General features: G+C 51.5%; 6 protein-coding genes across 6 annotated transcripts; 3 read left to right on the top strand and 3 right to left on the bottom strand.

Annotated features, from left to right (window-relative positions):
* Positions 1-1,082: 1,082 nt before the first annotated feature.
* T310_3513 (Calcium-transporting ATPase) lies at positions 1,083-5,553 on the top strand (the record flags this gene model as incomplete). Its single annotated transcript, XM_013473592.1, has 4 exons — positions 1,083-4,118; positions 4,148-4,289; positions 4,353-4,593; positions 4,644-5,553. 4 exons carry the CDS (start codon positions 1,083-1,085, stop codon positions 5,551-5,553), a joined length of 4,329 nt encoding a protein of 1,442 aa, XP_013329046.1.
* A 1,981-nt stretch (positions 5,554-7,534) lies between these two features.
* On the top strand, positions 7,535-9,266 carry T310_3512 (uncharacterized protein; the record flags this gene model as incomplete). Its single annotated transcript, XM_013473591.1, has 4 exons — positions 7,535-7,629; positions 7,687-7,952; positions 8,026-8,248; positions 8,306-9,266. The coding sequence occupies 4 exons, from the start codon at positions 7,535-7,537 to the stop codon at positions 9,264-9,266; spliced, it is 1,545 nt and encodes a 514-aa protein (XP_013329045.1).
* A 1,036-nt stretch (positions 9,267-10,302) lies between these two features.
* On the top strand, positions 10,303-11,794 carry T310_3511 (uncharacterized protein; the record flags this gene model as incomplete). Its single annotated transcript, XM_013473590.1, has 3 exons — positions 10,303-10,632; positions 10,719-11,308; positions 11,386-11,794. The coding sequence occupies 3 exons, from the start codon at positions 10,303-10,305 to the stop codon at positions 11,792-11,794; spliced, it is 1,329 nt and encodes a 442-aa protein (XP_013329044.1).
* A 460-nt stretch (positions 11,795-12,254) lies between these two features.
* Positions 12,255-14,088, bottom strand: T310_3510 (beta-tubulin; the record flags this gene model as incomplete). Its single annotated transcript, XM_013473589.1, has 8 exons — positions 12,255-12,648; positions 12,710-13,044; positions 13,098-13,553; positions 13,605-13,659; positions 13,720-13,761; positions 13,824-13,849; positions 13,932-13,955; positions 14,077-14,088. 8 exons carry the CDS (start codon positions 14,086-14,088, stop codon positions 12,255-12,257), a joined length of 1,344 nt encoding a protein of 447 aa, XP_013329043.1.
* An 855-nt stretch (positions 14,089-14,943) lies between these two features.
* T310_3509 (Nuclear mRNA splicing factor-associated protein) lies at positions 14,944-16,544 on the bottom strand (the record flags this gene model as incomplete). Its single annotated transcript, XM_013473588.1, has 6 exons — positions 14,944-15,156; positions 15,236-15,391; positions 15,450-15,558; positions 15,619-16,016; positions 16,086-16,208; positions 16,341-16,544. The coding sequence occupies 6 exons, from the start codon at positions 16,542-16,544 to the stop codon at positions 14,944-14,946; spliced, it is 1,203 nt and encodes a 400-aa protein (XP_013329042.1).
* Positions 16,545-17,202: 658 nt separating this feature from the next.
* Positions 17,203-18,988, bottom strand: T310_3508 (Ammonium transporter (Mep2); the record flags this gene model as incomplete). Its single annotated transcript, XM_013473587.1, has 6 exons — positions 17,203-17,331; positions 17,396-17,627; positions 17,693-18,367; positions 18,428-18,682; positions 18,747-18,811; positions 18,887-18,988. 6 exons carry the CDS (start codon positions 18,986-18,988, stop codon positions 17,203-17,205), a joined length of 1,458 nt encoding a protein of 485 aa, XP_013329041.1.
* Positions 18,989-21,538: the final 2,550 nt, after the last annotated feature.

The following is a 21,538-nucleotide window of genomic DNA, read 5'->3' as shown; positions in this document are numbered from 1 at the left end:
ATCGTGGACGGTTGATTCGCATTCCGCCGTGGTTGAAGGAGAGAGGAACCGGGCTTTATTATGCGTGTTATGCAACACTATTGGCGTTCCGCCTACCGCTTTGGGAGCAACAGCACACGTCCTGGATCCGGGCAGGTGGATGCCCTGGAGCTGTCTGCGTCTTGATTCGAGGCTCCAATCTCTCTGCTGCCAGAATTCACAGTGGATCCAGACAATGGAGCAGTCGTACGGTGCTCCGTACGGTTGACAGTACCGAGAGCCCGCTAGCTAGTAGCAACTGCCGCATTTTCTCCCCGTCCTGCTGTAAATTATTGTAATTAACCAGGATGCTTGCGTCCTTCCCTGTTCAAAGTTAAAAAAAAAAGCCAAGAGCGGGAAACCACCTAGTCACAGAGATCGGGACTGGTCTTTGTATCAATGTGACCGCTATTGACTGGTCCTAGCAGTCATACCGTACTCCTGTCCGGCTGCTTTCTCTGTCCGCACGCGGTTCCCATTGTCCCCAGTTCAACAACAACAACATCATCATCATCATTGTTAGCGTCCATTCCTTCGATTGCTGCCCTTGGACGCCGTCTTTGTCATTGATGGCTGGGAGTGTGCATCTTCTCGACGTATCCTCTATTGTTGTGGGTCTGAATCCGGGACGATCAAATCTCGCCCTTGACGTCGCTGCTAGTCTCCCTTGAGTCGATCCATGTTTCTGGCTTTTCCTGTGACCTCCACGCGCAGCCGGTACGTGAACAGTTTTGCTTTCTTACAGACAGCCGTCTTTCTCGTTTCTCCTCGGATCCATCATGTTTTGCAAATGTTCTGTGCCCTGATGGATGTCCCTGGCCCGCTGTGAGATCGTTCATCTTGGTTGACGTGATCTCGAGCAAGGGTCAATCAGGCTAATTTCTTCATGACATTTTGCGCTCATCTGACTGGCTCTTGCAGATATTCTGTCGCGCTTGTTTTGACAGTGGTCATGATTGTGACAGGACTGTGACTGCGGATCTAGGTGGTGTCGCGTGTGTTCGTTTGACTTCCTTTGAACCATATCTTCCGTCATCACGCGGAAATCTTCGTGAATCGTGACCATGTCGGGGTCTACTGGCGATGGGGAGAATCCAAGGCATTCCAACCCCCTGCGCCGTGAACGAGCTCCAACCATCACGATTGACACATCTGCGGTGAGCCCGGTGGACACGTCTTCCCGCCAGCAGAACAGTCCGGCTGGTCATCTCCAAGCTCCTTCGCTAGGTTCTCGCGAGAATTCAGACTTAGAGAGTAGGGGCCTATCTACGAGCTCGAGCGTCTCCCCTACCGATGCCCGCTCCACTCATTCCTCCGAATGGCGAGATCGAGAAAGTCGCCCGACGTCTCCACATAATGTGTCGTCTCCCACGTTGAGGTTGGGCGAATCCAATTCCAATTTCCTGTCCGTGCCAGGGACAAGGTCTCGCGGGAATTCCTTGGAGTCAGAAAGCACTGCTAGCCATTATGGCTCTCTCGGAGGAGACACCTACGTCCAATCCACCAACTCTCCCACCGAGCGTGCCTCGGGGGACCTGAGCCGAGGAAACAGCTACGTCATCAACGATGAAGAAGCTCTGAGGCCGGACCCAGGGACTGAGCAAGACTTCCAAGTGGAGAACAACAAATTCGCCTTCTCGCCCGGTCATCTGAACAAATTGTTGAACCCCAAGAACCTAGGAGCTTTCCACGCCCTGGGTGGTCTTTCGGGGCTGGAAAAGGGACTCAGAACGGACCGACGTACTGGTCTGAGCGTCGACGAGACCTATCTGGATGGGACCGTCAGCTTCGAGGAGGCCGTGAGGGCGACTAATGCTGGAGATCGGCCACCCAAGCCCGCTTCGCGAACTAACACGATGGGATCGAGCGCAACGAAGAGCAGTCAGAGCGAGGACGCTTTCGCGGACCGCAAACGCGTTTTTGGCACCAATCGACTTCCTACGAAGAAAATTAAGTCCATCTGGGAGCTGGCCTGGATCGCGTATAACGACAAGGTGCTGATTTTACTGACGGTTGCCGCGGTAATCTCCCTTGCTCTTGGAATCTACCAATCCGTTACGGCTACAGACGGCGAAGCGAGAGTTCAATGGGTGGAGGGAGTCGCAATCATCGTGGCGATATTGATTGTTGTCATTGTCGGAGCCGCCAACGACTGGCAGAAGGAACGCCAGTTTGTCAAATTGAACAAGAAGAAGGAGGATCGACTCGTCAAGGTCGTTCGGTCGGGGAAGACGGTGGAGATTTCAGTCTACGACGTCCTCGTTGGCGATGTGATGCACCTGGAGCCGGGAGATCTGGTGCCTGTGGACGGGATCTTGATCGAAGGTCACAATGTGAAGTGCGATGAATCTGCCACGACTGGAGAATCCGACCTGTTGCGCAAACAGGCCGGTGACGATGTCTACCGCGCGATCGAAAACCACGAGAATCTTTCGAAACTCGATCCCTTCATCGTTTCCGGAGCGAAAGTCTCGGAAGGCGTGGGAAAATTCCTGGTCACCGCTACTGGACCGAACTCGATATATGGGAAAACTCTGATGTCTCTCCAGGACGAAGGTCAGACAACGCCACTGCAGTCGAAACTGAACGTGCTCGCCGAGTATATTGCCAAGTTGGGTTTGGCCTCTGGGCTCTTGTTGTTCATCGTGCTCTTCATCAAGTTTTGTGTGCAGCTCAAAGACTACGGTAGTGCCTCAGAAAAGGGTCAGGCCTTCCTCCAGATTTTCATTGTTTCTGTCACGATCATCGTTGTCGCTGTTCCCGAGGGATTACCCTTGGCTGTCACCCTTGCTCTCGCCTTTGCTACAACGAGGATGCTGAAAGATAACAACCTGGTACGACTGTTGCGGGCTTGCGAAACAATGGGCAATGCGACCACGATCTGTTCGGACAAGACAGGAACACTTACACAGAATAAAATGACAGTGGTGGCTGGTGCCTTGGGGCCATCTTTTAGATTCGGGGACAAGCAGTCTACGAACTCGTCGCAATCGGAGAACCAGGGAGGTTCTGAGGCTCCTCTTGACGACGTATCTCCGTCCGAATTTGTCGGGAGTCTGTCACCGCCAGTCAAAGAAGTCCTCGTGCAGTCGATTGTCTTAAACTCTACGGCCTTTGAGGGAGAAGAAAACGGCACCCCGACGTTCATCGGGTCGAAGACGGAGACTGCCCTGCTGACCTTTGCTCGAGATCATTTGGCTCTGGGTTCAGTTAGTGAAGAACGATCCAACGCGGACATGGTACAGATGGTTCCGTTTGATTCCAGCCGCAAGTGCATGGCCGTCGTGATCAAACTGCAGAACGGACATTATCGAATGCTCGTCAAGGGCGCGTCGGAAATTCTCATCTCAAAATCGACCCGGATGGTCAGCGATCCGAAGAAGGGTCTGACAGAGACACCTATCACGGATAAGCAACGTTCGACCCTTGAAAGCATAGTGACCGACTACGCGTCCCGCTCTCTCCGAACGATTGCTCTACTGTATCGAGATTTCGAACAGTGGCCACCACGTGGCGCGCCTACACAGGAAGAGGATCGAAAGCTGGCAGTATTTGATGCTATCTTTAAGGACATGGTGTTTCTTGCCGTTGTTGGCATCCAGGATCCTTTGCGACCCGGTGTGACCGACTCGGTCCACCAGTGTCAGCGCGCGGGAGTATTTGTGAGAATGGTCACAGGTGACAATATTCTGACTGCAAAGGCCATTGCCCAGGAGTGTGGGATTTTCACCCCCGGAGGCGTTGCTATGGAAGGTCCAAAATTCCGGCAATTGAGTTCGAAGAAAATGAACCAGATCATCCCCAGGCTCCAGGTTCTGGCGCGGTCTAGTCCGGAGGATAAGAAGATCCTTGTTGCTCAGCTCAAGAAGTTGGGTGAAACGGTCGCGGTCACTGGTGACGGGACAAACGATGCTGCGGCGCTCAAGACAGCGGATGTGGGTTTCTCAATGGGAATCTCTGGAACCGAGGTCGCCAAGGAGGCCTCCGATATCATTCTGATGGATGATAACTTCACGTCCATTGTTAAGGCGATCGCCTGGGGTCGGACGGTCAATGACGCGGTGAAGAAGTTCTTGCAGGTCAGTCTGACTAGCGCTCCAGTACGTTGTACCCGCTAACTCCATTGTAGTTCCAAATCACGGTCAACATCACTGCTGTTGTTCTGACTTTTGTATCCGCCGTTGCCAGCGGGGATGAGAGCTCCGTTCTCACGGCTGTGCAGCTGTTATGGGTTAACCTCATTATGGACACTTTTGCTGCTCTGGCTTTAGGTATGGATCGTTCCCCTTACAAGTTCTGGCGAGATTGGTTCTGACTTAGTCGTTTTACTTCAGCAACGGATCCTCCTCCAGCTCATATCCTCGACCGTTCACCAGAACCGAAATCTGCCCCTTTGATTACATTGACCATGTGGAAAATGATCATCGGACAATCGATCTATCAGCTGGTTGTTACGTTGGTCCTGAACTTTGCGGGAATGAGTATCTTCAACTACTCAACCAAGGAAGAAATGGAAGAACTGAAGACTGTTGTCTTTAATACCTTTGTGTGGATGCAGGTCTTCAATCAGTACAAGTCAGTATCCCTCGGACTGACAAATCAAACCAGTTGCTGACTTTCAACAGTTGCCGCCGTCTTGACAACCGTTTCAACATCTTTGAGGGAATGTTCCGCAACAAATGGTTCCTCGGAATCCAGCTCATTATCATTGCGGGACAGGTGATGATTATCTTTATTGGGGGGCAGGCCTTTTCAGTCCACCGACTGAACGGACCCCAGTGGGGTTACTCGCTCGTCCTTGGAGCCATATCCGTTCCTGTCGCCGTCATTATCCGTCTGATCCCGGATGAGTTCATTCGTCGACTGATACCGTCGTTCTGGAATCGCAAGAAACAGCGTCCTCAGGTTCTGGTCTCGGACGAGGATCGGCGGTTCGAGTGGAATCCGGCTCTCGAGCAAATTCGGGATGAGCTCGCCTTCCTCAAGACGGTCCGTGGCGGGCGCCTCAAGAACATCCGACACAAGCTGCAGCACCCTGAGACTTTGCTTCCTCGATCGCGCAGTGGCTCACGCTCCCGGGATAACTCCATTCCGCCAACGCCGGTTGGAGACAACGATGCTTCGTCGCCTCCGCCTGCTACTCCGGATTCGCGGCGTTCGAGAATGCGGACCCGATCTCGCTCCAATTCTGCGTTTGGTCCCGCTGCCGCCATGGCGGGCGTGATTGCAGGCAGCGTGGCCGGATGGTCACCTATCGAAAGGAACCCCGGCGACTCGGATTCGTGGAATTTTTCGCGCAACAGTCCGCATTCCGGATTGGATCAGCAACAGGGGATTGAGATCCATCCGGACACAAGTGCTGACGACCCTATAATCGGGGATTACGACCTCTCGTCAAGCACGCCACCCAGCCAGAATCCGGACCTTGTCCCTGTTTTCGAGTACGCCCCTCCGGATCGCACGCCTAGCCGTGGGCGGCGTTCGACTTCGAGACGCTCGCGATCGAACACCAGCCGCAGCCAGTCTCAGCAGTGAGCTGCACACATACATACGTTTCAGCGTCGGATAGATTTGCTACCCTCGTTGTACTTTCCATTTCTACATTCCGAGTCCGCGTATCCAGTTGGGTCTGTTGTATTTTTGGCAGTTATGCATCCTTTCGTTTGTTTGTCATGGCGTCTAGAGTGTGGTTTGATCAGTTTATAGAGGTTTTGTTTCGGTGTTTACGGGGCACATCGCAAAGGAATCATCACATCTATCATTCTTCGGCGAAGTCTGGCCGTTTGCCGTTTGCATCTTCATGCTTTATGGCGGTTTCTTTTGTTTCCGGATCTTATTTCGCAAGCGGGCATTGTTGATTTGTTTGTACATTCTTACAATAACTTGCACATACATACCCCCCTCGTGTTTTTTATCTCATATCCTTTTCTTTCTTTTGGCCTTGGCCTGTCTCATTTGTTTCTGTTGTTGTGTTCATGCAGCCATTCCAGGGGACTTTTCGGTACAATGTGGCATTGGGTCCATGGCGGCGCTTGTGTGAGTATGTCGGTTTTGCAGATACCTAGAAAAGTTATAGAAATTGAGTTGTGGTTGCTTGTGAGAGTAGTGCAGGAGTCAGTCAATAAGTCAATAAATAATAAGCATCTGCTTAAGACGAATGATCGTTCAGTCTTGTCATGCATGCATTGCATTCAGATAGTTAACTGGTCAAATAGTAATATAATGATGATGATGATAATCTAAATAATATAATATAATAATAATAATGATTGTCATGAATAAAGCACGAAGAACGAAAAAAAAACAAAAAGGAACTGAAGCTTTAATTAAGATGTCCTGCCGCTGCTGAGGGAATGCGCTCGATTTCCAAAAATGGAAATTATACAACCTGGGCAAAGAATATACTAGGTAAGTAGGATGCGAGTAGGTGGCTAGGTAGCTAGCTAGTTGGTTGGTTAGTTGATCTTGATTGATTGACTACCTAGTCGTATTCACCCATCCCTGGTGGAGCTGGAGCTGGAGCTGGACATCATTTTCTCCTCCGTCCTGCCGGATACATGGAGTAAAAATAATACTAGTAGTTCTATTTACCTTATCGGATGAAAGAAATAAGAGGAGGAGGAGGAGGAGGAGGAGGAGGAGAAGGCTACAGGCAATAAATAATAGGGCAAAGCTTTCAAGAGGATTCGAATGTAGTTAATTATGTCAGTACAGTACACTACATATCCAAGGGTTGGGGTTGCTTATCAGCATCATTATCAGCATTATTAGTATCAACGTCAATCAATCACTAAACCCAGTAAAGTACTGATATTACTGGTATTTATATATCTGATGTAATGCACGGCTTTCTTTATAGGGTCAATTTAAGCGTTTAAACACGTCGAGTCAAATCAAGCCATGTCAATATCCATCAATCAATAGTGGGGTGAGCGAGCTCGCCAGATCGACTGCTCTCGACAGGAAGTACTACATAGTAGATAGGTAACTTAGTTATCTAGTGGCGCTATAATAGCAACCGAATCAGCTTGGTTCGGTCCCCGTAACTCACTCTGTAGGTTATCTATAGAGGACGTGATTGACTGACTGGCTGACTGACGCGGACAGGTAGATATGCATGTAGATCGATTGATTAGTTGATTGCTTGTCAGACGGGACGAGGGCTATGGACAAACCCCCTTGATATCCCTGCCTATGCTTTTGTGTTGAAGAATGATAAAAGCATGGACTGGCCGCCGTTTATCAGAAAAAAAAAAGAAGAGAGAGAGAAATTTTATGATTCTCTCTCTTTTTCGTTTTATTTTTCCTTTTCGGAGTTGGATTGCGATTGATTAATGTTACGGTGCAGTCGGCCTGCCTCCTTGCTTCCGTCTTTCCTGCCTACCTGCCACGGTCGCGACAGGCCGTAACAGCTATCAAGGTCTAAAGGGAGAAAAAAAATCACGCTGCTTGCTCCTCCACTTGATTCGAACTTGATTCGAACTTGACGGCAAAGGTTCACTTCACGAGATTCCACATGGACAAAGATCTAGAAAAATCCCTATCCTCCTCGGCGGAGGGACAGAAGACGGTCAACGATGAAACCCCGGATCCAGACCTACTAAAGCGAGAGTAAGAAGAAGAGATCGGCTCGTCCTCGACGATGATCTCGAAATTCTCGTCTCTTAGTCAATGGCTCAACCACCTGGAATCCATCACGGGCATCGAATCCCGCGGTATCGAGCGCGTTCCGCCGGACGAACGCTACGAGGGCTCGTTTGTCCAGATGCTCCTGCTCTGGCTGAGCGCTAACCTCACGGCCAACAATACGCTCATCGGCGTTCTGGGCCCGGTCGCCTATGGCCTGGGGTTCACGGACGCGGCGCTCTGCGCAGTCTTTGGCGGGCTTTTGGGCTGTGTCGGAGTTGCGTATGTGGGAACTTGGGGTCCGAGGAGTGGGAATCGAACGCTGGTATGAAATGACTCGGCTCTCTTTCTGTCTAATTGTTGCGCTCACGTTCTTGATAGATCGTCGCGAGATATTTCATGGGCTACTATCCCAGCCGGATCTGCTGCCTGCTCAACATGGTCATCATGCTGGGCTACGGCATGATCGACTGCGTCATCGGAGGCCAGATCCTCTCTTCGTGTCTGACGGCCGCATGACGGTCATCGTCGGGATCATCGTCGTGGCTATCGTCTCGTGGCTGGTCGCCACGTTTGGCATGCGCGTGTTTCAGACCTACGAACGGTGGGTGATTCAACTGGTGATCCTGGAGTCGAGCTGGAATTAATAGAGCTGTCCTAGATACTCGTGGCTCCCGCAGGCAATCGTCCTCGCCGTTATGGCCGGAACGGCAGGCCCCAAATTCGACGTGAACAGCCAATCTATCGGCTCAGCTGAAACGATCAACGCCAATCGTCTGTCTTTCTTCTCTCTGGCCATCTCTTGTGCCATTGCCTGGGCGCCGGCCGGAGCGGACTACTATGTCTACTACCCGGCCAACTCGCCGCGCTGGAAGATCTTCCTGATGTCTTTTGTTGGCTTGGGTCTCGCTATTGCTGTGACCCTGCTGCTCGGCGTCGGGGTCGGGTCCGCTATCCAATCTGTGCCTGAATGGCAAGATGCATACAACAACACGCCAGGGAACCTGCTGGAGGCGACCTATCTTCCGGTCAACAGCTTTGGGAAATTCTGCGCGGTGGTCGCCGCTCTGGGGGTGATTGCCAACAACATCCCCGGCACGTACTCGGCGGCTCTGGCCTTCCAGATCCTGGGACGATATGGTCTCTTGGTCCCTCGCTCCATCTGGACGATCGTGTGCGTGATCATCTACACGGCCTGCGCCCTGGGCGGCCGGAACTATCTCTTCGACATCTTCGAGAACTTCTTACCGCTGATGGGGTACTGGATCGTCATCTGGCTGACGATCATGCTCGAGGAGGACCTTATCTTCCGGCGCGGCAAGCCGTATGACTGGGAGGTATGGCATGACCGGAAGAAACTCCCGCTGGGGATCGCTGCGTTCACGGCGTTTGTGATCGGTTGGGTCGGCGCCATTATCGGGATGGTGAGTTCTGATTCTCCAGCAAACATGGAGTATCAACTGACGGTAACAATTTCGGTACAGTCGCAAGTATATTATATCGGACCAATTGCCCGAGCCATCGCGGGGGGCTGTGACCTTGGGATCTATCTGGGCATCGGGTTTACGTTCTTTGCGTATCCACCACTGAGGGTGTTGGAGCTGTGGAAAATAGGCCGTTAATGAAGACTTTTTTTTCTGATTTTTCTTTTTTCTTTTTCCTTTCTCCTATTTTGTCAGTGGTTTCGAAGTTCTTTTCACGTTATTTTGATTGCAATAGCAGATGCAGTAATGTTGAAGTTCGTACTAAATCGAGGTCAACAGTCATATGATTGGCAGATCACATCACGTGCGAGTATGCTTTGTGACCAGCCTGTTGTATTTATCGATCAATTGGGAATGTGTCTCCCATTCACGTTCAGGTAGCCACGTCGAGTCCACTGCCTGATCATATGTAACCAGATCCAGGAAAAAAAAACTCCACAATGTGGGTGGGCATTGTGGGACAAAGTACCGACACTTTGTACTGTACTGTACGTACCCATTTTCAAAAGCTACGGCAAACATCAGTAGCATTTAATAATAAAACAGGCATATCCTGTTTGGAATAATCATACAGCATTATACTCTTTTTTTTTCTTTTTCAACAGTGCTAGCTTTTGTTAACACTAGTACGGAGCACATACAGAGTAGAGTGGAGATGGAGGAAGACAGCGGCAGGCCCGTCCTAACCTTAAATTCCTAGTGTCGGTAGTTAAATCGATAGTTCCTACGCACGGAGACTGAGTACGAAGTCCTGTAAACCCGTCTGTTAAGAAGCAATAGTGGTATTATATTGTAAAGTAATAATAATTATTAATGTGTACTGTACATACACTTTAAATCCAGCAGAGTTTAAAAAGAAAAAAAATAAATGACAGACCTTTCAATCCCCAAGGTTAATAATAAGGTTGGTCCACTTAAAGTTCTCACCACAGTCAGATGATCTGTTTATTTGGGACTTTTTTTACATAAACATGCACGACATGGGAACCTCGTGAACATTACTGCAGGACCAATACGAGGTCCTTGCGTTTAAAGCATATAATAACTCCTTCCTACCTATCTATCTACCTGCTTACCCCGCGCTGTCTTTTTTCTCTTTTGTACTCTACACGGAGGTCACTGTACAGAGTACTGTACGGTGTACCTCGACATCATCCACAGCATCACAAGAACAATGGAAAACATAACGACGGCAATCAACTACCTCAGCAAGCACTCATCCAGTCTACACCAATATCCAGTGGACAGGATACTTCTCGACCATGCCTCTCTCCGGCAGATCCTCACCTACGTCGTCCTGCCAGTCCTGGCCGCGTATCCCGTTCTCACCTCGTTACTCCGCTTCCGCCGCGTGAGGAAGCTCCAGCAACAGTACTCGCAGTACTCGACACGGGAGTCTTTTTCCCGGATGACGGATCGCGATGCGTGGGAGATCCAGAAGGTCATTGCGCAGTTGGAGTTTCCGTTCATGTACGTCAAGGCGCTGCAGTTTGCGCTCTTCAGGGTAGGTAGTAACTGATCAGGAGGAATGATGGAATTGCCATTGCCATTATATGACCATTGCTTGATCTGCCACTGACATTCTGACAGACATACGGCATCCCAACCATATCGCATACCCTGACGAAAACCTCCCAATTCTCCGACCCGCGCACCGCCTTCAAGCGGTATTCCGACACGTCGCTGCTGGTCACCGAGTTCGTCACATGGGAGCCCTCGTCGGAGCGGGCCCAGGCAGCAATCGCGCGGACAAACTACATCCATAGCGGCTACCGGTCCTCGGGGGCGATCCGCGAGGAGGACATGCTGTACACGCTGAGCCTCTTCGCGACGGAGCCGATCCGGTTCATCGACACGTACGAGTGGCGGAAACTCACGGAGCTGGAGAAATGCGCCCTGGGCACGTTCTGGAAGAGCGTCGGCGACGCCATGGGCGTCAGCTACGAGCCTCTGCCGTCCTTCCAGAATGGTGGTTTCAGGGACGGCCTGCATTGGCTGGATGAGATTTCGGCCTGGAGTCAGGCGTACGAGGCCAGGGCCATGGTGCCGGATCAGAAGAACAGAGAGACGGCCGACCGGACGACGGCTATCTTGACGTACATGCTCCCTGAGCCACTCAAGCATGTCGGGTTGAAATTCGTCCCGTATATGATGGACGATCGGCTGCGTCGAGCGATGCTGTAAGTGAGCCTTCAATCAGTCGATCGATCCATCAATCAGTCGACATATAATCTTCAAGGCTAAAGAATTGACGAAGATACGACCCCCCACCGCCCCTCTACGCAACAATCTTCTCCTCCCTGCTGCAACTCCGCAAATTCCTCCTCCGGTACCTGGCCCTCCCCCGACCATACTTCCTCCGCTCGACGGTCCTCACCGAGAAACCCGACCCGCAGACAGGAACCTTCTACGTGACGAAATGGGACGCGGCGCCGTACTACGTCAAGCCCACGGTCTGGAACCGCTGGCTCAGTCCCACGGCGTGGCTGACGCGCCTCCTGGGGCTTCCTGTCCCGGGCGACGAGGGGGATAAGTACTACCCGAGGGGGTATGACATTGCCGATGTAGGGCCCAAGGCGTTTGCAGGGAGGGGGAAGGAATATATGGACAGACAGAAGGAGATGCTGAGGAAGGAGAGGACGGGGGGGTGTCCGTTTCATCCTTAATTGATTATGAATTAACCACCCTGACCTGTTGGACAGCACACGCAACGCATATCGGCACATGATATACTCCTGATATCTTTCATACGTAGACGCACACACGTTCCATTTCTATCACTAGAGCACGACAGCGAAACTGATGCAGGAAATTACATAAACTGGAAAGACTGGAGACTGATATTATTAATATCTACCCTCTTAATGTACTACGTTATGGTATAACTTGTATTATGTTCATATTTAGTAACAGCTAGCTAGCTGAATGGGTAAGCGGATAACATCCGGCAAGGTTCAACTTTTAACAAGAAAAGTAATAAAAAACGCTCGTCGAGTCAAGGGTTGATTGCCTGATTTAGATCAGATCGACAGACAATCAAAACCGAAGAGAATGTGGAACACAAAATGGCTGCAAGAGGGTATTATTGCGAGCGGAACCGCCAAGTCATTAAGCCCGAGGGCCAGTTTACTCCTCACCCTCAACGGGCTCCTCCTCAGCGTATTCCTCCTCGCCCTCCGAGATGGAGGCATCCTGGTACTGCTGGTACTCGGAGACGAGGTCGTTCATGTTGCTCTCAGCCTCAGTGAACTCCATCTCGTCCATACCCTCGCCAGTGTACCAGTGCAAGAAAGCCTTGCGACGGAACATGGCAGTGAACTGGTCACCGACACGCTTGAACAGCTCCTGGATCGCGGTGGAGTTGCCGACGAAGGTCGACGACATCTTGAGACCACGAGGAGGAATGGAGCAGAGAGCAGTCTGCACGTTGTTGGGAATCCACTCAACGAAGTAGCTGCTGTTCTTGTTCTGCACGTTGCGCATCTGGTCCTCGACCTCCTTCATGGAGACCTTGCCACGGCTGGTAGCAGTTAGTACTGTCGTACTGCAGTATAGATTGACGGGATCAAGGGGTGGCTTACAAGATGGCAGAGCAGGTCAGGTAGCGGCCGTTACGGAAGTCCGAGGCGGCCATCATGTTCTTCGGGTCGTACATCTGCTGGGTCAACTCGGGAACAGTGACGGCACGGAACGAGTGGGCACCACGGCTGGTCAGAGGAGCGAAACCGACCATGAAGAAGTGCAGACGAGGGAAAGGAACCATGTTGACAGCCAGCTTGCGCAGGTCAGAGTTCAGCTGGCCAGGGAAACGCAGACAGGTGGTGACACCGGACATGACGGCTGAGACCAGGTGGTTCAGGTCACCGTAAGAGGGGTTGGACAGCTTCAGAGTGCGCATGCAGATGTCGTACAGGGCCTATATCCGTTAGCACACGATTCAGCCTTTTTTTTCTAGTTGAAATTGCCCACCTCGTTGTCAATGCAGAAGGTCTCGTCAGAGTGCTCAACAAGCTGGTGAACGGACAGAGTGGCGTTGTAGGGCTCAACGACAGTGTCGGACACCTTGGGAGACGGCACGACGGAGAAGGTGGCCATCATGCGGTCCGGGAACTCCTCACGGATCTTGGAGATCAGGAGGGTACCCATACCGGCACCGGTACCACCACCGAGGGAGTGGGTGATCTGGAAGCCCTGGAGGCAGTCACAGGCCTCAGCCTCACGACGGACGACATCAATGACCTGGTCGACAAGTTCGGCACCCTCGGTGTAGTGACCCTTGGCCCAGTTGTTACCAGCACCGGACTGACCGAAGACGAAGTTGTCGGGGCGGAAAAGCTGGCCGAAAGGACCGGCACGGACGGCGTCCATGGTACCGGGCTCCAGGTCGACCAGGACGGCACGAGGCACATACTTGTTACCGCTGGCCTGCTTCATGGTTCAGTGATTTAGATCGTTCGTCAGACAGGTCTCACCAACCTCGTTGAAGTAGACGTTCATACGCTCCAGCTGAAGGTCAGAGGAGCCATTGTAGCTGTGCCAAAATCAGTCAGGATGGGAGTCCTTTTCTCCCGAAATCACGAACAACACTCACACTCCGGAGCCGTCAAGGCCATGCTCGCCAGAGATGGTTTGCCTGGGAAAAGGTCGGCGTCCTATTCAACTCGAACGCGAGGCCACACGAGCTTGTCGACTTACCAGAAAGCGGCACCGATTTGGTTACCCTGAGGGGAAGCACCGTCTTTTAGTATACGCCCATAAAAACGGAGAATGGAATCTTCAGTTTATCGACGAGGTCGCACTTACGCACTGGCCGGTCTGGAGGTGAACCTGTTGAGCAGAAGAAAGGCCGTGTTAGCAGGGCTGCATGGTCACAAAACAGGTGGGGGGTAAACGATCAGGGGCCCAGAGAATTGGTGCCCGAGACGCGTCGGGGGGTCAACAAACGTACGATCTCACGCATGGTGGCAGGAGGTGGATGGAATTAGGCTGGATAGGAGGTCTGGAGCAGGAGGAGAGGAAGGGTGAACGGCAGACAGAGGCCACGGAGAGAGAGAAGGTGTTGAGGGCGAGGAGGAGGATGGGAAGAAGTTGGGTTGAGCGGTCAGGAGCAGGAGACAGGGCGTCTGTTGGCGTCTGGCGCCTCCTGTGTTGTGCGCCGCCAGCAGCGTCCACGCCGTCCCGCGATAGGGGCCCCGGCCCAGCCCAATGCGGTATGGCGCCTTTCCCTGGCTCTGGTTGCCCGTCACGGGACCGGCCCAGGCACGGAGCTTAAGCAGCAGGCCCTGTGGTTTTTTTCTTCTCGAATACGAATGTCTACGAGCACGTATTCATCAAGCAGAGAAACTGCTGTTTTGATAGTACGCAGTAATTGCGACCACAGTCCGGCAATCGTCGAAGCTGGATGCAGAACAGCCACGACAGGCTGTACAGTTGTTCCTCGAGCCCCACAGACACCCAACTTTTTAGACCGTGAGTTAATTACATAATGAGCCAGGAGCGGTTAAGCCAGTCTGGAGTCATGGCTGTAAGCTCCGCTGGATCAAAACATTCCCTCCTGTACGGAATACTCCGTATCGAACAGCTCTTTCAATGCAGCCTGTCTCAGAACTGGATGCAGAAGTAATCCAAGAAGTTGACCGTTGCGCCATGAGCAACAGTCATCCCGCCCTATTACCATTATTTGGAAAACATTATGTAGCCTAATCCGTACACGGTCGTAAATCCCTCGAACAGCACATAGGGACAATGAATCTCCAATGCCAAATATACCCTCCAATAAAAGTACAAGAAAAAAAAAGTCGCAAAGATCCAACGCCTATTTCGCCCTGCTTTCAACGATCCTCTCACTCTCCCTGGAACTCTCCAGCCAGGATCCAAACTTGTCCAGTCTTCGACTTTCTTCGTCCTCGCCTCCTTCCGCTTTATCCTCGAGGGCCGCTCGTTTATCGTTGGTCTTCTTGAACCGTTCCGTTCCGTCAGCGACGTACGCTTCGATTTGAGCACCGGCAAAATAACGACCATTCATAACCTGAACAAAAAAAAAAGTCAGTCTCTTCATCACAGTAATCTATACATGTCGTCGACACTAGATCACGGGGAATACCCACCCTTGCACACTGTCTTGCCGCCTCGGGGTCGGAGAATTTCACGGTAACCACGCCTTCGGGTTCCTTGTCGAAGAGGACAACATTGGTCACATCGCCCAGCTTGGAGCATTCCTCTCGGATATCTTCTTTGATATCGAGAATCGCTGCGGGATCCTCCTGCAGCCAGTGTGAGTCCCAGGTCCAACCAGGCCAGCTTCTGATTGGCAATACGAACCTCAATCTCTTTCAGCGTGAACATATGCTTGAGTACCACGACTTTCTCCCACCTCGAAGACGTGCCAGAAACCGCAGAAGGATCGTAGTCATCCCAATCTGCCAATTTACTGAAAAGACCGTCTCAGTACCACTCAAAAAAACTGCGAATCAATGTCTGAGGGACATACTTATTTAGCTTCTGGGTTTTCTTTATGATCTTTCTCTTATCTATCGCGCTGAGCTTCTCTGGAGCTTCCTGTTGACTCTTGAACGAAAAATCTGCCGCTTGAACTCTCATCGGGCCCTGCGGTCCGGCAACACCCAGCCGGAAATCGGTTTCGTCCAGCATCTGTATCGCGAGGTTGACTGATTCGGGTCGGAAATATACGACCAAGGCCTCTCCCTTGAATTGGCCCTGTTCATCCGTGTACATCTTGATTCGTGGCCGTCCGCTATCGATCTCCTCAGCAATCACCCCGCACTTGGAAAATACATCACGAATCTCCTCAAACGTCGCGTCTAGGGGTATCGATGTGACATAGACTGCGGTATTAACGCGGGGCTTCTTCGGCTTTTGAGCATTCTCCTGCGTTGAGGCAATTTGCGTTAGAATGAAATGGACACGAAAGCGGTTTATTGCCTATCTCTCTCTCACCTCGTTTCCGCTCGCCTGCTGCTTTCGTTTCTTTCTCAACTGCTGTTTTGTGACCGTCTCGTTTTCGTCCACGCCTTGTACTTTGTACGCTTCTTGCTGTTGTTGAAGCAAAGCATCGTCGACCTGTAGGATCTCAGCCAGCGCATTGGTGCGCGCAGCACATGATTAGCCTCGACTGTGCTGAAAACAAGCCCTCTGCGATAAAGAAACCGCAGGCAAAAGGGGCGGTCTTGCGCAAAACGCCTGACTACCCACCTTCGGAATCCACCGCTTCAAAGCTGTATCAAACTCGAATTCCTGGCCATCTTCGGTCTCCAGGATGAACTTGTTATCGAGCTTCGAGAACGAGATACGCGGGTCGCTGTCGAACTCAGCAGGGTCTCGTGGGAATCCTGCCGCTGGCTCGATCGCAGGCGGCGCGGTGGCAGCGGCGTTGTCGTCGGGATCCCGCAGCGCCATGATCACTGGGGAAGCGCACAAGCTCCGTACGAGTCAATCAATGGCTGCAAGTCAACGTGAAAAGAAGTCCAGGATTGAAATTGCGGGGATAAGAGAGGAACAGCGATGATTTTGGTCAAGGTGCAGAGGTGATATCAGATGTTGTCTTCCGGAGCTGGTAGCCTGGTGCAGCTGCAGCAAGCTTGGCTATCGATTGGAGGGGCGGAGCTCGCCCAAGCTCCCGCCCATGGACATGCCGAGAACGCCTAACTCGGCCTCTTAGAAACTTCCAGGGTTCTACGATGATTTCGTTCTGTACTCCGCTCTCGTTGTCTGATGTCTTGTGTCATATTCATACAGCTTAAACAAATTCCACGAGCTATCTTGTATGCGAACTACATATATAATTGCACAATACTGCGCTTTCAGAGTTGTATCTCGGTGCTATAAATACATGTTTTCCATTAGGGTATCTAACAAACCACAGCTTAATCACAGAAATATGTTATGAACAGTCCCTGAACAGCAGGCGTCACCAGAAACAGCAAAAAAAAAAGAGGGGATTGTGCAGCTGAATGTGATGCCTTTATCCATCTCTAACGCAGATGCATACCCCAAAAACACACCATTCCCTGAGTTTAATAGGAAATCTAGGTAACGAAAGGAAGGCTTCTCGCACCTAAGCCTTGGCTTCTACAGGCTCAGCCTGCTGCGTCCCAGAGCTTATGGAATGCTTCGAGCTTCGATCCAAGGAATAAGCACCTTCAGAAGTGGGAAGGACATCTCGAGCGATCTCAACGTAATCATACTGCAAACTCTGTCAGCCACACTGTTCAAAAACAATGATCCAGCACAGAGATGGGGAAACATACGGCAAATTCACCAATCTCGGCATCGTCGATGCCCATGATCTCATCTTCCTCGGATGCGCGCAGGCTGAGACCGGGAATGAAGTTCATAATCAGAAGAATAATGCAGCTTCCAACGAAAGAATACGCGAATCCAGACACGGAGTCAGCCAGCTGATATCCGAGTTGGATATAGTTGTGGTTGATCCAGCCTCCTGGAATCACTGTGGACCCGTCGAGGCGAGCGATGTAGTCGCTGTATTCCAGTGTCAGCCATCCATACCCTGTGCAGTTGGAGAGGGTCAACCCAGAGATACTTACGCCGCAAACAAACCAGTTAGAAGATTACCAACAAGACCACCAATTGCATGGACGGCAAAGATATCCAGTGCATCGTCCACGCCCAAAAGATGCTTGATCTTGGTTGCGTAGTTGCATGCGGCACCACCCACAACGCCGAAGATCACGGCCGCCCACGCAGGGACATATCCGGAGCCCGGGGTGATCGCAACAAGGCCAGCAATCACACCAGAGCAGAAGCCAACAGTCGACCATTTCTTCTCGAGCCTGTAGTCAAGAAGACACCAGGTCACCCCGCCGACAGAAGCTGCCAGGTTGGTGACAACGGCTGCCATGACCGCACGGAGGTTGGCACTCAGGGCGGAACCAGCATTGAAACCAAACCATCCCACCCAGAGGAACACAGTTCCAATAACCACGTGGGTAACATTGTGCGGGCGATAGTTGAGCTCGTGGGTTCCATGACCGCGGCGCTTGCCCAGCATGAGGGAATACGCCAGAGCTGCAGAGCCAGAGGAAATATGGACAGGAGTGCCACCGGCGAAATCGAGCCCTCCCAGCTTGTACACCCAACCAGATGGATTCCAAGTCCAGCAGGCGATGGGGTCATAGATGATGGTCGACCACACGAACATGAACACCACACAAGGCAGCATACGACCACGTTCAGCGACGGCGCCGACAGCCAGAGCGACCCTTCATAAGAACGATTAGCAATCGACTATAGAGCCCGAACAATTGTCTCTCTCAACTTACGTGATTGCCGCAAACATGCCCTGGTAGATGGCGAACAAAAGGTCTGGGATCTTCGAGCTCCCCACGGACGGGGCGGCGAGAACGTCCTTGAATCCAAAGTTCCGGAGATCACCGATGTACTTGCCCGCCGTGTGCGAAAAGGCCAGGGAGTAACCCCAGAAGAACCACTGGAATGAGATGACGCCGACAGACATGATCGAAAGCCAAATGAGGGACAGAGCGGACTTGCGACGAGCGAGACCGGAGTAGAAAAACCTGGACTCTGTTAGATAAGTGTTTGACTTGGAGGGTTTGGAAACGGGGCAGCATTATGACTTACCCGACTCCAGGAATCATGAGCAGGACCAGAGCGGTGGCCACAATCATCCACGAAATATCGCCAGCCTATGCCGACAGTCAGCTACACCGGTGATGTCCACGGTGGCAGATGCCTGCGGAGCGCCGAATTGGGGAACATACATTGTAAAAGACATTGAGATCCTGGTTGAGGGGATCGCCACCGGTCCCGGTGGCTGATCCGTTGTACGGGACCAGGACTACGTAGTCGCCCGAGTCCGACATGATTGATTTCTCTACTCAAGACGGCCTCTGGCGAAGTGCGTGGAAGATGTGAAATCCCAACTCAGGGGTTATCACGACCCCTACGTCGTGTAAGACACCGAACCTGGAGGGGTGGAAGGAGGGACAACAATGCAGTGCCAGAGCAAAAGACGTATGCAGAGCTTCTTACTCGAATGAAAGTGAAAGAATGAAGGGTGCAAACGGAACGGTAGGGTCAATAGATATAATCCAACGCGGCTGACAACTTGGGTACCTATGCGAAACAAATCGGGCCTGCATAGCCTTAGGGAAATCGATCCACAGGATATAGAGCCAACGCCAAGAGAATGGAGAATAGAATTAACTCTGGAACAGATTGGCAAGATGTCCCGCAAGAGTGTCCACTAGGTTGCGTGCCAAATTTCCTTTCTATGTGACCCCCAAGCGCCACCAGGGCTATTAGTCGCGGCGACAGGATGGGGGTGGAGTCAGTCTACAGATTACGACGGCCAGGCACTGGAGATTTCATGCATTAAGGTCTCCAATAATGCCCGGTAGATCGGCTGCCATTATGAGTATCTCTACCAATCTAGATCTCCCCTTGTTTAATTGCAGCTGACATGTCCTCGAACAACTCGCTCTGCTACTGCTACTGCTACGTCGCAGAGGAATTGAGCATGCCCCTCGAGACAGCAGGCCCCAGACAAGCCAGGACCTGGGTCCTACTCTGCTTCGTCTTACTACAGGAGCAGGGATAAGTTCCATCCCACGAGACCCATGCGAAGGGTCCAGCTGCCCGGGTGGGATGGCCTCGAAGAATGACGGCAGGAGCCGCAGATATGAGACAGCAATGGGCGAATGAGAGCACGGAAAACGAAAGCTGACAAGGGATTGTCGAGTCATGGCGATGGGTGCCTGGCTGTGCATCCAACATCAATCTCGCCCGAGCTGGGTCTGCGGTTGATCTCTTATCTTGTCCTTATCTCTTGCGCGAGAGCCAATCAGCGGCCGCCATCTCTCTTCTGTCAATTCCTTCCCTCAAACGCATTATTTATTCTTATTACTACCTCTGTCCCTGGATCTTGTTATCCATTATCATTGTTTGCTTTTTCCTTTTCTGTTTGTCAAAACTCACGCATATGATGATTATCAGCCACCTGGTTGCCAGTGATACCGGCACGGATTCACTCGCTGTTTTTAGACTACGATATGAACGCTATTAATGCTCCCAGGCGCGCAGGATTATGTGATTCAGCTGTCTTTAATAGGGACACATGGGAGAGACAAGCTGCTTACAGCCTTACACTGCTCGATCTCTAACCTGCCCATAGCAATCCCAATTGTGGCAGAGGTGGAAGAGATCGGGAAACCGTGCTCCACAGTCGTTGATAAGCTCGTGTTGCAGTTATGGCAGGAGCACTCCATCAATTCCGTTTCTTGACAGTCAAGTTGTCGCCCAGACTTCTCCGCGGCATATTCCTATCTAGAGTTCCAGAATTATCGAGGAGCGCAGGCTCTGGAGATCAGTCTGGAGTATTAATTCTGAATGAGAGTCGCAAAGATAAGCATGACCGCTGTCATTGGCCGAGTCTAACTATAATTAGGGCGAGCGAGATAGCGGGCTTGGCGGATGACAGGAAGAAACAGCCGAGTCTGTCCGCCCAGATCTCGCCTGCTGACGAGATCCGGAATCCCACGTTGTTATTAATCGAGACTATTCTCGTGAGTAATGCACCATACTCCGTATATTACTCCGTATATCGCTCAGAAAATTGAGAGAAGGACACACCTTGCAGGGCTAAGTTATGTGAGTGCAGTGTGGTAGCAATCTGTTGCAAACCAAAACCGCCAAACGCATGGTGTAACTAGAATGCAAGGATACTGCTGCGATGAGCCTGACTGTTTTCAGCTTAAGAGCTCACCAAAACGCCCAGAGAGCATCATATAATACTTAGTACTAGAGCACCAGCTCGAATTCTCTTCATTAACTCTAGCATGCACTCTCTCCTTGGTTCTGAGACCTTCGTGAGTCAAACGCAGGAGTAATAGGTATCTACCCTGGAGTGACATGGGCAGACACTGAGATGAAGGAGCCAAAGCACGAGTATCACGGTATAATTCAAATATATACTGCAGTATGCAAGTCATTGCTTCATCTCCATTTATTTCCCCGCATCATTTGATCGAGCAGTCTCATTGGTTCTGCACATAGCAAACACCAGCTCTCATTCGTATTGCCCTGTGTGACAGAATTTCTACGCTGTTCGATCGAATACCTTACTGTACATTGTACTCGGCCGTACCTTGATCCGGCTCCAGCTTGGGAAACCGTTAATTAATTCCAGGGACCTCAGGCATGCGATCCTGTCCGAGGCCACCCTTCACACCGCCATCTCCCTGTCCGTTACTGTCATTGACCCATAAAAAGGAGTATTTTCCTCGTCAGTTTTAGAAGAATCACAGTCTGTTGTGCTGAGCCTTGGTGGAGTCTGGCGAATGTGGCTAGTTCGTCCGGGGAAAGTTACCGCCCGTGCACCGCCACAGCGTTGATGCTCCTTTGATAACAGCCCA

The sequence above is a fragment of the Rasamsonia emersonii genome, assembly GCF_000968595.1.
Source record: "Rasamsonia emersonii CBS 393.64 chromosome Unknown ctg1118621760072, whole genome shotgun sequence".
In the NCBI taxonomy this organism is placed as follows: Eukaryota; Fungi; Ascomycota; class Eurotiomycetes; order Eurotiales; family Trichocomaceae; genus Rasamsonia; species Rasamsonia emersonii.
The sequence above is the reverse complement of the archived record's forward strand: the minus strand, read 5'-3'. Positions and strand labels throughout refer to the sequence as shown.